General features: G+C 42.0%; 1 protein-coding gene across 8 annotated transcripts in view; it reads left to right on the top strand.

Annotated features, from left to right (window-relative positions):
• VIPAS39 (VPS33B interacting protein, apical-basolateral polarity regulator, spe-39 homolog) overlaps positions 1-14387 on the top strand; it is a 54608-nt gene that overhangs the window by 32749 nt on the left and 7472 nt on the right. For 5 of the 8 annotated variants that reach the window (XM_064571414.1, XM_064571416.1, XM_045901317.3 and 2 more), the window contains 12 exons: positions 501-534; positions 1039-1141; positions 2854-2881; positions 5432-5505; positions 7322-7397; positions 7836-7970; positions 8809-8850; positions 9179-9268; positions 10750-10836; positions 11416-11505; positions 11921-12025; positions 12769-13811. In XM_064571414.1, the coding sequence (XP_064427484.1) occupies positions 501-534; positions 1039-1141; positions 2854-2881; positions 5432-5505; positions 7322-7397; positions 7836-7970; positions 8809-8850; positions 9179-9268; positions 10750-10836; positions 11416-11505; positions 11921-12025; positions 12769-12789 (885 nt within the window). In that variant the 3' untranslated portion in view covers positions 12790-13811. Of the gene's footprint in view, positions 1-500; positions 535-1038; positions 1142-2853; positions 2882-5431; positions 5506-7321; positions 7398-7835; positions 7971-8808; positions 8851-9178; positions 9269-10749; positions 10837-11415; positions 11506-11920; positions 12026-12768; positions 13812-14387 lie in introns of those variants that run through there. The other 3 variants (XR_010405281.1, XR_010405280.1, XR_010405279.1) reach the window with 1 other exon arrangement.

The raw sequence follows: 14387 nt of genomic DNA, 5'->3' as shown, positions 1-14387 counted from the left end.
AGTAATCTGAGGGGCGCATGGGTGGCTTAGTCGGTTGAGTGACCCACTCTTGATTTCAGTTCAGGTCATAATCTCAGGGTCGTGAGATCGAGCCCTGCATGGGGCTCTGAGCTCAGCAGGGAGTCTGCTTGAGATTCTCTCTCTGCTTCTCTCGCTGCTGTGTGCACGCGTGTAAGTGCACATTCGCATGCGCTCTCTCTCAAATAAATAAATCTTTAAAAAAATAAAAACAACAATAAAAAAGTAATGTGAGGCAGGAGAGGCATGAGAGCAGTCTCTCCCAGAGGGAGGTGTCTCTTGCCAGTATGGGAATGTCTCTGAGACACAGCTCAATTCCACATGTCTATCACCTGTCCTTCCATCCCAAAGAGAAATCTGTTGTCTGAATGTGCCAAGATTCCTAAGGAGTCACCTCATTCCTACACATCAGGAGCTCAGGGCAGGGCTTTGTGTTTGTAGGTTACACAGGGTAACTTATTCTTTGTTCTCTTTTCCTCTAGGTTCTGATCTTCCTGAAAAGGACACTGAGCAAAGGTGAGCATGAACTGAGAGAAATCTTCAGATGACAAGATGCCTGCTACATTTGAAGGGAGAATGGCATTGTGGCTTCCATTATCAGAATTCACCATCATCAGCTCTGCTTCAAAGACAGCTGGGGTGGCCTAAGACTTCAGAGTATTCTTCTCATCTCTGAGGGTGGTTGTTCATCCTGTAGGGTGGTAAATACATTAACTCCAAAGCCTCCCTATTTACTAGACAGACAGATGGCTCTGTTGGTTTGAGGACCTCAGAGTCTATGCTAGGTGCCTGCTGGTTGGGTTGGTGAGAACTGAGGGCTGATTGAATGGCCAAGAGTTGCCCTGGACCATGGAGTGTGCTGGTGGTGGGTTGATCCAGAGGAATTGGTGCCACAAAAAGCTGTTCCTCACTTGTGATTGGCTTTGAGGAGATGTTTGGAATGTATGAGGAGGGAGACCAATTTCAGGCTTGAATAATAGGCTTTAATCTTTCTCCACCTAACTCCTTCCTGCCTACCAGAGATCCTCTTCCGAGAGCTGGAGGTGCGACAGGTTGCCCTGAGACATCTCATTCACTTCCTTAAAGAAATAGGGGATCAAAAGCTGCTTTTGGACCTCTTCAGGTAAGAACTGATCATCTTGTCTATAAAGTTTACAAAGTACTTTATTCAAAGCTCTCTGGAGGATACAAAGAGAGAAGACACTGTCCTTTTTTGTTGTTAGGTGAGATACTGAAACATGATGGGATAACTAATAATGTACCTCAGCCAGTGATAAAATGATAGTGTAGCAGGTGGTTAAGAACCAGACCCTGGAGTCCAACATAACCTGCATTGAATACAGGCACCACCACTTAGTTCATGAAGTGACCTTGAGCAAGTTCCCTAACCTCTCCTAGCATCAGTTCCACAACGATACAATGGAAATGATGATTCCTACCCCACAAGTGATGAAGATTAAGAGTTAGTGTGGGAAAAGCACTTAGTGTAATGCCTAGTCTGTATTATTAATATTTTTAAGCATTTTAAGGTATCTCTTACTACTTGGTCCCCAGTGATGCCAGTGGGAAGTACAATGGAAGAGCAGAAGAAGCAAATATAAGTTTCAGCCAGGATACCCAAAGAAAGCCTTATGGAAGAGGTTAGGAATTGAGACTAGATAGGAATCTGATAGGTGGAGAGGCAAGAGGTGGGCATAGCTACTGGAGGCCCAGGGCAGGGGAGTGTCTTCTACCATGTTTTCCTTCCTTACTTATCTCATTCTAATCAGTAGAGACTTTCTTGCCAGTAGATTAAAATGTGTATCTATTATGTCCTTTCTTCAATGCCAGGGAAGGGGTTGGAACCTCTTTTTAGGGTGATACGTGGCCCAAGGAAACTCCAATTACCCAGTGACTCTAGCACAGTGATGAGCTGTCCCAAAGACAAAGGTGGGAAAGCAGATCACTTGGTCAGGGCCAAGATTAGAGATGGTTAGCCAGGAATTTGCAGAAGACGTGTTCATTTAGGCAGGCTGTTCCCTTCCTTAATTCGCTCCCTTCCCAATCAACAAGGCTTTATTTTTTTTATTTTTATTTTTTATTTTTTTAAAGATTTTATTTATTTGACAGAGAGAGAGACAGCGAGAGAGGGAACACAAGCAGGAGGAGTGGGAGAGGGAGAAGAAGGCTTCCCGCTGAGCAGGGAGCCCGATGCAGGGCTCGATCCCAGGACCCTGGGATCATGACCTGAGCCAAAGGCAGACGCTTAACGACTGAGCCACCCAGGCGCCCCATCAACAAGGCTTTATTAAGCATCGCCTCTAGGTCAAAGCAGTGATTTGATTATAGTGGTCCATTGAGAATAGGAAGGAATCAGAAGACAAAGTCCTTGTTCTGCAAGACCTTACACCATTGAGAGAGACAAAGCTCTTTCTACACTGTACGTGAAAACAACAGAACAATATAGAAAATCTGTTTCCAAGATTGTACTGACAGAGAAGAGTGCTTTAGTTTTTCCAAAAATCCCTGTAAGATTACTGTGAACTAAGGTTTTGTGGAGGCTCTGAGCCTTTCTATCAGACCTGTTAACATTACAAAGTTATTAGTGTCCTGCAGTGCCTTCTTGTCCTTGCTTTTTCAGCGAGAGCGATCAGGGGGAACAATAATATTTGATCCACCATGTGTTTTCAAGAGGTTGCTGGTGGTAGAAAGTTTAAGAAGAGGAGGGCTTACTCATGTATAGAGGCAAATGAATTTTGAATTATGTTTCTCCTAGAGCAGCCATCCTATTTTGTGAGGTTACATTGCCACACATCAATAGATAAAAATGCCCTGCTCCCTTCTGCTTCTTCCCAGGTTCCTAGATAGAACAGAAGAGCTTGCGGTAAGTGTGGCCTTTGTTTCAGTTGGGGACCTGTTTAACAGAAATGTAAGCCAAAACCCAGTCTCCGAGATCCCAGAGTAGTTAACAGTTCCTTTCCTTTGGTATTGATTGCATCCAAAAGAGAAAGGCATCTGGGAAGCCTGAAAACTTAATCCAAGTGATGTATTATTTCTTTTTATATGCTCTTTTGATTGGGCTTATGAATATTTTTTTGAAGAATGAATAAAAACTGGCCTGGTCAATTTGTAATTTGTTTTTTAGTTTCTAGTTGTTTTCAGATCCTGGTTTATAGGAGCTTTTGGGTTTTGGCTTCCAATACTAGAAAATGTTGTAAGTTAAGAGGGATAAGATCATGGAACACTACATCAAAAACTAATGATGTAATGTATGGTGATTAACATAACATAATAAAAAAAAAAAAGAGGGATAAGAAACCAGATATAGGTCAAGAAGGAAGATAGGTCAAGCTGGTGGTGCACCCAATACACATTTTGGCTGAGAGCTCAATGACTGAGTGTTATAACTGATTTTTGGCAGATTTTCACCATTACAGAATAAACTCCTGGAATACAAGAATAAAGCTGAAATTGTACCAAAAATTTCATTATATTATTAAAACTGTAGTGATCCACTTTTTGAAAGTTTGCCCTTATAGTGCAAGGGTTAGAATTCCTCAGCACCATCAATGGCAGTCACTGCCGTTTCGTTCCTTCAGTCACTGCCTCACTGTAGCACACGTTTGTGGTGAGATCAGGGCTCACATTCAGCTGGCACGTCTAATAACCTTGCTAACCTTTGCCCAGCAGAATGTAATTCAGGAAAATGTTTTTCAGTACCGTTTTGTAAAAGGAACTTGTACTTAATATTCAAGGCGTGGGAAAATCTCAGAAATCCTTTATCATAATCTACTGAAAATGACTGGCAGTCTGTAGCAATCATTTGGAAATGCTTTTTGTTTACATTTTTAATCTCCATAGATTTGAAACTGTAAGGAATTTTCTTCATACAGCATTCTTATAAAGTTTGTTTTTTGAAGTTTGATTAGTGAAAATAAATGTGTTTTGGGTAGCTCATTTTCCTCTAAAGCATTCTTATTTTCTTCCTTTCTCTATTATTTTTGAATTGAAGGACTTTGTTTAAATTAAAGACTTAAGGCCAAAATGGAATTGAACAATAAAAATTAACTATAGCTCTTAAAGATTACTTTCTTTGATACTAAGAATGATTATATTCTAGATATTTTATGAAGATTAGATTATTATATAATCTCTATTCATTTTCATTTTTATACACTTGTTTCTAAAAGGATATACTGTCCTTCCTGAAGTCAGTTCATTCTCTTAATATTGATATTAACTGTCAATCTATTTTTTAATCCTTGGAAGGTTTTTTTTTTTTTTTAAAGATTTTATTTATGAGAGAGAAGGAGGAAGAGCAGAGGGAGAGGGACAAGGAGACTCTGCGCTGAACATGGAGCCCAATGTAGGGCTCGATCTCAGGACCCTGAGATTATGAACTGAGCCAAAACCGAGAGTCAGATGCTTAACCAACTGAGCCATCCAGGCTCCCTGGTTCTTGGAAAGTTTTAATAATTGTACATAAAATCGCAACTTTTATAATCATCATTAATTATTGCATCAATTAGTTCTCGTAATAATAAATAGGGATTTAAGCTTCAGTTCTTTTTTTAGAATTCCAAAATAGAAAGCACATAAGGAGATTTTCTTTCAGAGTTGTATGTAGAACCTGTAGTATTTGAATGTGCATCTTCAGTAGGTGTCAGCAGTGAATCAGAGGACATGGCTTATTCATGTTACTGATGTTGTTAATTATTAGCTACTTATAGGATCATGCTACCATTGATCATGTACAAGGTCAAGGGTGCTGAAAATAACGTTGGAGTAAGCATTTAGTTCTTTGGCCTTTCAAAGGCTAAAGCTGAAGCAAAAGCTGGTTTTAGTTAAATAGTGAGGCTGAAGCCAAACTTTGGAGTAAAGCTAGGTACTTAACTACTCAGTGCTTCATTATAGGCTAGTACTGTCCAATAGAGCTTCCTACGATGATGGCAGTATTCTCCATCTGTGCTGTTAGATATGGTAGCCACTAGTCACATGGTAAAATGACTAATATAACTAAGGATCTGAATTGTTTAACTTAATTAATTTAAATGTAAATGTAAACCAAATGGGGGTAGTGGTTACAGTGTTGGATATTGCAGTTATAGATAAACCAAAGAGTGATTTTGAAGATTTTCTTTTTTAAAGTAATCTCTACACCCAGTGTGGGGCTTGAACTTACAATCCCGAGATCAAGAGTCCCACGCTCTGCTTACTGAGCCAGCCAGGTGTCCCCAAAGAGCAATTTTGAATTACTCTCTACCCTCTCCCTACCTGCATACCTGTCCCCACTCAGAGGAATCTCTGATAATGAAGAATTTAGTTTTTTAAGGATGGAAAGGCTACTTACATAGCCACTTCACCCTTCAAAGGAGACAAAGTAGACAAAATGGTTCAAAGCCTTTCTTTCTTTTATTTGTTTATTTTTTTGTAGCTGTCTCATTATCGTGAGCACTTGAACATTCAGGACCCTGAGAAACGAAAAGAATTTCTTAAGACCTGCATTGGGTAAGTATTGGGGAGAAATGTTTTAAAGTATAAATATTCTTATACAGAGAACTGAAGAGACTAAATGAGGGTGGAGTGGATAGGTACTTGAAGGGAAAGGCTAACAGTGGGTTGTACAAGCATCATTAAAGCTGGTCTCATTCAGTGCTTCCAGACATTAATTCCCCAGTAGAGTTTTCACTGATGGGTAGTAAATTGAGAAAAATAAAGAAAATGTAAAGAGTTTTTTTCTACAGTTAAATTTATCTAATTTGAAAGACTGCCTTTTATTCTGGGATTATTTTTTCCTCCTCTCCCTCCCTTTTTGGGGGTAAAATGGGATGTAATTTTTTTTATGACTTTATATATTACAATAAAAAGGTTGGCAGCACTACCTTCCATATTATTTTCAGTGTTAACTGGTCCCCGACACCTCAGGGCACAAGAACCACTGATTCAGTATAGGAGTTCATCCAGGATATAAGTCCCTATAAAAACCAGCCCCACATACTACTCTTCCAGTGATGAACACTCACTGCTCTTGGAAGTAGCTTATTCTAGTGCTCGCTTCGGCAGCACATATACTAAAATTGGAAGAAAGTAGCTTATTCTGTTGTTGGACAACTTTCATTATCGTTAAATACTTATTGAGCTGAAACTTGCTTCCTTCTCTTTCAAGACGGGCATAGAGTCTACACAGTAGGTCTTAATCCAGGTTCAGTATTCACAGTTGCTTTGGTCATTCCTCATGGGATAGGAATTCCAGGATTCACATTTAGAAATTTGTCTTTGTCTGTGCAATCCTTAATTTTAATGTTACCAGATACTGAGCTATGTCATAGTGGCCTCTGGTGAACAAAGAGAAGAGTTAGAATAGTGAAGTAACTGAAACCTAGTGCTGTCTCCCTTTATCTCTTCTAAAAATTGGCTGTGGCTCACACTTACCTGGGATAGTGTAACTGAGTTTCAGAATTCTTCCGGGAGTGAGTGGAGTATGGGACTAAGGCAGCACTTTCTAAAGGAGAGATCTGTGAACTGGAAGCTTAAAATCTGGCTTCTGTTCCTGCCTTACATCTTGGTTTACCATGTATGACTTTCAGGCAAGATTCTCCTTGTCCCTCAACTTTTTCACGTGTAAAATATAGTGTTGAAGATGGGACCCTTGATATCTGTGTAGATGTCTGCGATCTTTATCAGCCTATACACGTACCAGCGTGCCTGGTAATTTAATTTTACCTTATTCCTCTGCAATAGGAAATGGCTAACAATTGTAAGCACCCCTTAAGGAGAGTTAAGCATTGACATTAAGGCAGGACAGGAGCCACAGGGCTTCACTGGGTTGTGGATGATGGGCAGTCGCCTAGGCTCACTCATTCACTAAGTGACTCATTCGCCAAACATTCCAGCTCCCACAGTGAGAGGTTTCTAACTCATTCCTCAGCAAAACCGCTGATGACTATATATTTTGTGGACTTTCAGGATCCCTCTTTTTTTTTTTTAAGATTTTATGTTTTTTAAAGTAATCTCTGCACCCAACAGAGGGCTGGAACTGACAACCCTGAGATCAAGAGTTGCATACACTACTGACTGAGCCAGCCAGGCGCCCCTCAGGATCCCTCTTGAATTGGCAAAACCTAAAATACAGAATCCCCACCAAAGGTCTATTCTGTTTTCTGCTTTCTCTCTCTCTGCCTTTCAGGGTTGCTCTAAAGGTGCACTGAGATCAGATTTGTGAAGTGCCGTGAGCCTCTTCTGCTTACGGTAGTGATTTGATTTAGTTGGGTTTGTTTCTTGTTTCAGTAGAGAAAGAGGTACTAACCTTCTGGCTCTTTACCAGTTTGCCATTTTCAGCAGAAGATTCTGCACATATTCAAGACCATTACACCCTCCTGGAACGCCAGATCATTATTGAGGTTAGACTCCTTGTCTCTACATTTTCTGCTTCAATGCTAGTGCTCAGTGCCATTCAGCATCTAGGAGACCTCTATGCTCTGCTGTATGTGTCATTTCCTGTTATATCCTCTAAGAGCCTTTCATTTCCTCTTTCCATGGTAGCCCTTTCCCCTTCATTGTTCTCAGGCATCCTTTTTCTTGCTGTTAACCTGGAAGTGTTTTCTCTCCCAGAACTCCCATTTCATCCTTACTTCTCCAGTCGTCCTCCATTCAACATGGATCTATCATCATTTTATGGATTTTAAACTCCCCTGCGTTATCCTGGGCAGTTTCTTTCTTTCTCTCTTCTTTGCCTCCTTCCTAGGATAGGAAGCACAACGGCTTTAGTATTTAATGTTTCTCTCCTGCCTCTACTCTGCAGATATTGTTGTTTTTTCACTTGGTTCACTCCACCACAGGCAAATGATCGACATCTAGAATCAGCAGGACAGACTGAGATCTTTCGGAAGCACCCCCGCAAAGCTTCTATCCTCAACATGCCATTAGTGACCACGCTTTTCTACTCGTGCTTCTACCATTACACGGAGGCTGAGGTACAGGCAAAGTGTGAAAGACCCCACACTCTCTCACCACACAAGAGAAGATAATTTTAAGCCAATTATTTCAGTGTGCTCTTAACAGTGGGTGTGTGTAGTTCTTGGGGAGGTCCATCCGGAAGCTTCCCTGGCCCTCAGAAGGGGTGAGCCAAGGGGGAAAAAGAGGTTTGAAAGGACTTGTGTGGCTTCCAGGAGCTGGCATGCTAGCATGGGACATTCAGTCTCACCAGTGCTGGTCCCTGCTCAAAGGTCCATAATTGCAAGTGAATTCACATGGTATAAAGAAGAGCAGCAGGGTGTTTGTATTTGTGGGTACTTAAAAAAAAAATGTTTTTTTGAAGAGGTTCGAGTTTAATGATCATAGGTGGGAATGATCTTAATGATCACAAGATTGGCATAAAATTGAGAAATACACCATACCTATTAATCCAGTCTTGTTTAACCAAGTTATGATATCCAGTTAGACCTGGTGGAGTTTTTCTCTTAAATTAACTTCTGGGTTTAAATGGCTACAGAGAGAAATGTACAGTGTCTACGTAGTAGAAAGAAAATGTTAGATTGGGTGGTATTTGGGAAAGTCAGTAACAGTAAAATTCCTTCTCCATGGGGCTCCTGGGTGGCTCAGTTGTTAAGCGTCTGCCTTCTGCTTGGGTCATGATGCCGGGGTCCTGGGATGGAGCCCCGCATCGGGCTCCCTGCTCTGCGGGAAGCCTGCTTCTCCCTCTCCCACTCCCCCTGCTTGTGTTCCCTCTCTTGCTGTCTCACTTTCTGTCTGTCAAATAAATAAATAAAATCTTAAAAAAAAAAAAAAATTCCTTCTCCACTTTCATCCTAGGGGACGTTCAGCAGTCCAGTCAACCTGAAGAAGACATTTAAGGTAGATATAAATTGGTCAGTGTTTGGTAAAGTAGTATCAGGGTGACTGCATGGAATGGATGTTGCTTGGTCACCCTATACAGGAAGTCCCTTGATGGTCATGGTTAAAGGTAGAAAGGAGTGAGTGTGTGAGAAGTGAGGGAAGACTTAAACGGAATGGCCTGCAGCAGTGCTGGGGCTTGGGAATGAAGAGGTTCTTGATGACTTGAGAGATTTGTGCATTTTAAGGGACAGAATCAACATCAGGGAATATTTTTGCCTATCTTTTCCAGAATTCTCCCCTGATGCATTTCTCCTCCCCCTTAATTCCCCTGGTCTCTGCTTTTTAGATCCCAGACAAACAGTATGTGCTGACGGCCCTGGCTGCCCGTGCCAAGCTTCGAGCCTGGCATGATGTCGATGCCCTCTTTACCACAAAGGTGGGTGCCTGGAGACTGTCTGGTGCTGCTGAAGCCTTGGACATACCATCGTGTTACCCCAGGCCTCGTGGGGGTCTCCCATTCTAGTTATTGGTTTACATTTTTCCTCCAACTTTTTATTTTCCAAAATGTCAAACTGAAAGAAAAGTTGAGAGAATAGTATAATAAACAACTAAAAGTCTTACTTCACTAATTTATCAACATTTTTGCCATATTTGCTTTCTCTTTTTTCTTTCGCTGAACCATTTGAAAGTAAGTTGCAGACAACATGACACTTCTCCTTTGAATACTTAAGCATTTATTTCATTTATAACCATAGTATTATTATCATTTTCAGGATATTTAACATTAATATTATGATATCATATCTATAGTCTGTATTCAAATCCGCTCTTTAGAGCTTTTTGTTTCTTTTTGTGTTTGTTTGCTGTCAGGATCCAGTAAGGATCTTGCATTACTTTGGTTGTCATGTCTCTGTTTATATTTTAAATATCCTTTTTTCTATAATGGATTTGAGAATTTTCTTGTTTTCCCATCTGTTAGGTTTTTGTTGTTGTTTTCTTGTTGTTTGGGTTTTTGTTTTTTTAAGATTTTATTCTTAAGTAATCTCCACACACCCAATGTGGGGCTCAAACCCACGACCCTGAGATCAAGAGTTTCATGTCCCACCTACTGAGCCCACCAGGTGCCCCCCCTTTTGGTGGTGGTTATTGTTGTTAGTTATTTAATTAGTTACATTGACTACCAAAGCAATACATGTCTGTGTCAAAATCAAACACTATATGAGAGCACAGACAGTCAAATTATGTGAAATTCCTCGTCCATTGTCTACCTGCTCCTGTCTCAGTCCCTTCTGCAAGGCAAATAATCTTAAAAGTTTGATGGGTAGTTTTCCAGACTTTCCCTCATGAATTTACAAATACCCTTATATGAATATAAACACAGAGGATAGGATTTTTTCTACCCAGATAAGTTCATACTACAAGTATTATAAAGTAAATTGCTTATTTCATTTAGCCATATTTCACAGACTTTTTTCTGCCTGTAGATCTAAGAACTTATTTCATAGCTTTGGCTTTTTTTTTTTTTTTTTTTTAAGATTATTTATTTATTTATTTGACAGAGAGAGAGACAGCGAGAGAGGGAACACAAGCAGGGGGAGTGGGAGAGGGAGAAGCAGGCTTCCTGCTGAGCAGGGAGCCCGATGCGGGGCTCAATCCCAGGTCCCTGGGATCATGACCTGAGCTGAAGGCAGACGCCTAACGACTCAGCCACCCAGGTGCCCCTCTTTGGCTCTTTTTCCACCCTCTTAAATTCCTTGACTTTTCTGAAAAACTCCTCTCTCTTCACTTCTCTATCTCCCACCTCCCATCCATCCATACTCACCACCATGTTATTCTAGTCTAAACATAAAATGAATGGTCACAAAATGTGTTGAGTCTGTCTTGCCTAGCTACTGCTGCCCTGTCTTCCCTTTTCAGAACTGGCTGGGCTACACTAAGAAGAGAGCACCCATTGGCTTCCATCGGGTTGTGGAAATTTTGCACAAGAATAGTGCCCCTGTCCAGGTAACAGCCCCCAAAGAGTGTTGGGTACAGGATCCTCTAGGAGACCTAACTTTTAGCCTCTTACTGGTCAGTGATGGGAGACTTGAGACCTGCTCTGGTCTTATCTTAAAGATAACATAATGGTGGTAGTGGACCTTGAGATAGAAAAGGCGAAGGAGGGAAGTTCTCCTCTCCCCTTTAGAAGTAATCCCAGACTGCCCCTCTTTGAGGAGCATCTACTGTGCCCATGTGGAGCACTGACATATTCAAATGATACAAAAGGAGAGCTCAGTGAGAAAGGACATCAAGGAGCAATGAGCATAGCACCAGCTCAGATCTAGAGCACACCTCTTGCTGGCCTGGGTATCTAGCTGTAGGGTAAGGCAGAATGTGCTCTTCCCATCTGCCCTGGGCAAGCACGGAAGTACTGCATACAGTCACCTCATTCCCCATTGCAGAGCTAGTTCTCTGGTTGATCATGGGAATGGTAGACATCAGATATGGAACTCTTGCCTTTCTCAGGAATTTTGTTGTCTTCCTTTTAGAGCTCTTTGTTTTATGGGTCTGGGAGTCATTAATCAGAAGTACCTTTTCCCATAGATACTACAAGAGTATGTTAATTTGGTGGAAGATGTGGACACAAAGTTGAACTTAGCCACCAAGTTCAAGTGCCATGATGTCGTCATTGATGTGAGTCCTAAGAAATGAGAACCGTGAGTTAGACCCTTACTGGAGAATGGGGGATTATGATATTCTCTGTCTTATTAGATCCTGAGGTGCTTTCAATTTCGACTTAACAGACAAAATGATCTGGCAAGAATTAGTTTGGAACGAGTTCTCCTGTATTATTTCCCCAGCCCTTTGATAACCTCTCTGCTTTTATAAATTTGTTGCACTTATGGAATTCACAGAACTGAATCCAGCCACATAAGCTCTGTAGATTTCTCTTCAGTAAGAAGTTCTGTAGGTGTTTGACCCCACTGTCATCCCACTATAGGCCGTCAGCCTCTCCTTGAACCTTGGCCCCATGTTGAGAGTGGCAGAAAGAAAAAGGCCCTCGTAGAGAAGGCTGATTGGAGGTTTTATTGTGTCTGTTGGTGTATAGACTTGCCGGGACCTGAAGGATCGTCAACAGTTGCTAGCATACAGGAGTAAGGTGGATAAAGGATCTGCAGAGGAGGAGAAGATTGATGCCATTCTGAATAGCTCGGTGAGCAGCTAAAGCATACTCTCCAGCAGTCCCAGGAGACGGTCCTCAATAGTACCATCAAATATATATCCCCAAGGCCTGGATGGGGTCACAGTTTGCTGAGTATCATGGATACAAGGATCTCTTCCGGGCCTCAGGATCTGAAGCACTGCTTTGAATAGCAGAAATTACTCCTCTGAGATGTGGGATGACCCAGTGGTAATCTGGGGACCTGGGGCTGAGACTTCACATAGCACCCTGGTAATCATTAAACATAGTGGGTAGGAGGTACTAGTCCAGGGAGTATGGAAACAACTGCTACGGATTCAGAACATCCAGATGGTAGTTTCCTGGGCCAGGTGTGACCTACCTGTTGGAAATAAGTGGGTAAAACAGATATTAGCTATTTGGGCAACAGCGGGCTCATCTCTCATAGCAGGAAATTGCTGAGCTTTTTGTTAATATGGAGCTTAGCTCCCTGTTAGATATTTTGGGACCTACCCTTGGGTTATCTAAAGCTAGTGAGTCTTGGTCCTGCGTAGGGCAGAACCAGAACAAATGCCCTAAATGAAATTTATGATACACAGGATGGGTGTTTGATTCATCTTTGAATAAGCAAACTCCCCCACATCTTAGAAAAACAATTCTCAATTTCATTCTCCATTCTTATTCTTACTTTATCTAGCTGTTAGCCTTGTTTTATTGTATTCCGCTACCTCTCTCTAGGGGTCAGTGGAAACAGATATTGTTTGTTCTTTTTACAGCAAATTCGATGGAAGAATTAAGTGGCATTGGCTACCCTGAAACCTGCCTCATTTCTTCTTTTCCTGCCTGTGAAAGTAGAGTGTGCTCTTCAACACATCGCTTGGACCCATCATCAACAGGCAGTGCCTGCTACTCTGAGGACAGAAACCAGCGTCTGGGCACAGACAGCTTCAGACTGATCTTCTGTCCAAGGATCATCGTCCAAGGGCCAAGATCTAAAGCTTTGACTCATGAGGAAGATTCTCTCCACCTGGTGCTCACATGAAGGTGGGAGTAATTTCTAGATTGGGCCCATATTGGGCAAGATCTCTCTTGGTCTGGGAAAAATGACTGCTCTAGAAAAGAAGTCATCTAGACTAAGAGGTCAGGTGTCATAGAGTGGCCACTCCATTCCTCTCAGCTAATTATGACCCTGGACTTGGTGCTGGACATTGGCAGTTCTGCTCTGAATGAAGTCAGAAAAGAACCAAAATGGCTTTCTCCCAAGGGACCTCAGGAAGGGGTGCCAGTAATAGCCACGAACTATTGGAGGTGCCTTCACACCAGACTGCACAGAGTTCTCCACATAATGACAGAGATTGCCCAGATGTCGTGTTTCTTCAACCAGTGCCCTCTGCTGCCCCAGTCTAGCCTCTGTCCGAGACTTGTGGTTCTTCTCTCACCTGCACACCAAGATGGCCTTGTGTGGGAGATAAGGACATCCCCGTTATCTTTTCCTCTACTTCTCCCACCCTAAACCCATAACCTTTTATGGAGCTCAGATTCAGCACTGCTGTAGTGCTCTTCCCTTATGCACATATCTCATTATTTCACTAGGAGCTTCCAGAAGGTTCACCAGGGCTAAACTCAGCAGCATTTCAGACGGTTAGGATATTAAGATGGAGGTTTGAGTTTCACACGTGGTTTTCAACAGGATATTCTGTAGTACTAGCCTCCTGCCCTGTACCAATATTAGCCTCTCTTCTTTGTGACTGAACTGGGTTTCCCCGACATGCCTAGACTCTATTAATAAAGCTTTTTCCTCCTTGGTGCCTTCTCTTTCCCTCCTAGTTGTTTTGTGCAGAACAATGAAATAATTGCCCTGTCTCTTGGGACCACTAGAAACCTGCCTCAGTGACCGCATTCAGTATCTGTCAACCTAAGTCATGGAGTAACGGTGTTTATGGCAAAGTATGGCTGTGTGGTTAATGGAGCACCAAGCTGGGAGACAAAAGACCTGGCCTCTTGTCTCAGTTCTACCACTGATAAGCTGTGTGGTGTTGAGTGAATCCCTTTCTCTCTGGACTCACTATCTTAACCTGTCATAGGATGGTGTGTTTCTCTCAGAGCTTGTAGAATTATATGCCCCTGTGGAGTGGGTGAAGTTTTAGAGGAAAAGGAGATGTATAGAAGCACACAGCAGGGGGCGCCGGGGTGGCTCAATTGGTTAAAAGTCTGTCTTCGGCTCAAGTCATGATTTCCTGGTCCTGGGATAGAGCCAGGCATCGGCATCGCGTAGGGCTCCCTCCTCAGTGAGGAGTCTGCTTCTCTCTCCCTCTGCCCCTCCCCACTGCTTGTTCTCTCTCTTTCACCCAAATAAATAAAATCTTAAAAAAAAAAAAAAACCCCAGCAGGCTTT

This window comes from Mirounga angustirostris, unplaced genomic scaffold (assembly GCF_029215605.1).
Source record: "Mirounga angustirostris isolate CCGP_5_RB_7025 unplaced genomic scaffold, mMirAng1.0.hap1 SCAF_9, whole genome shotgun sequence".
Classification (NCBI taxonomy): Eukaryota; Metazoa; Chordata; class Mammalia; order Carnivora; family Phocidae; genus Mirounga; species Mirounga angustirostris.
The sequence above is the reverse complement of the archived record's forward strand: the minus strand, read 5'-3'. Positions and strand labels throughout refer to the sequence as shown.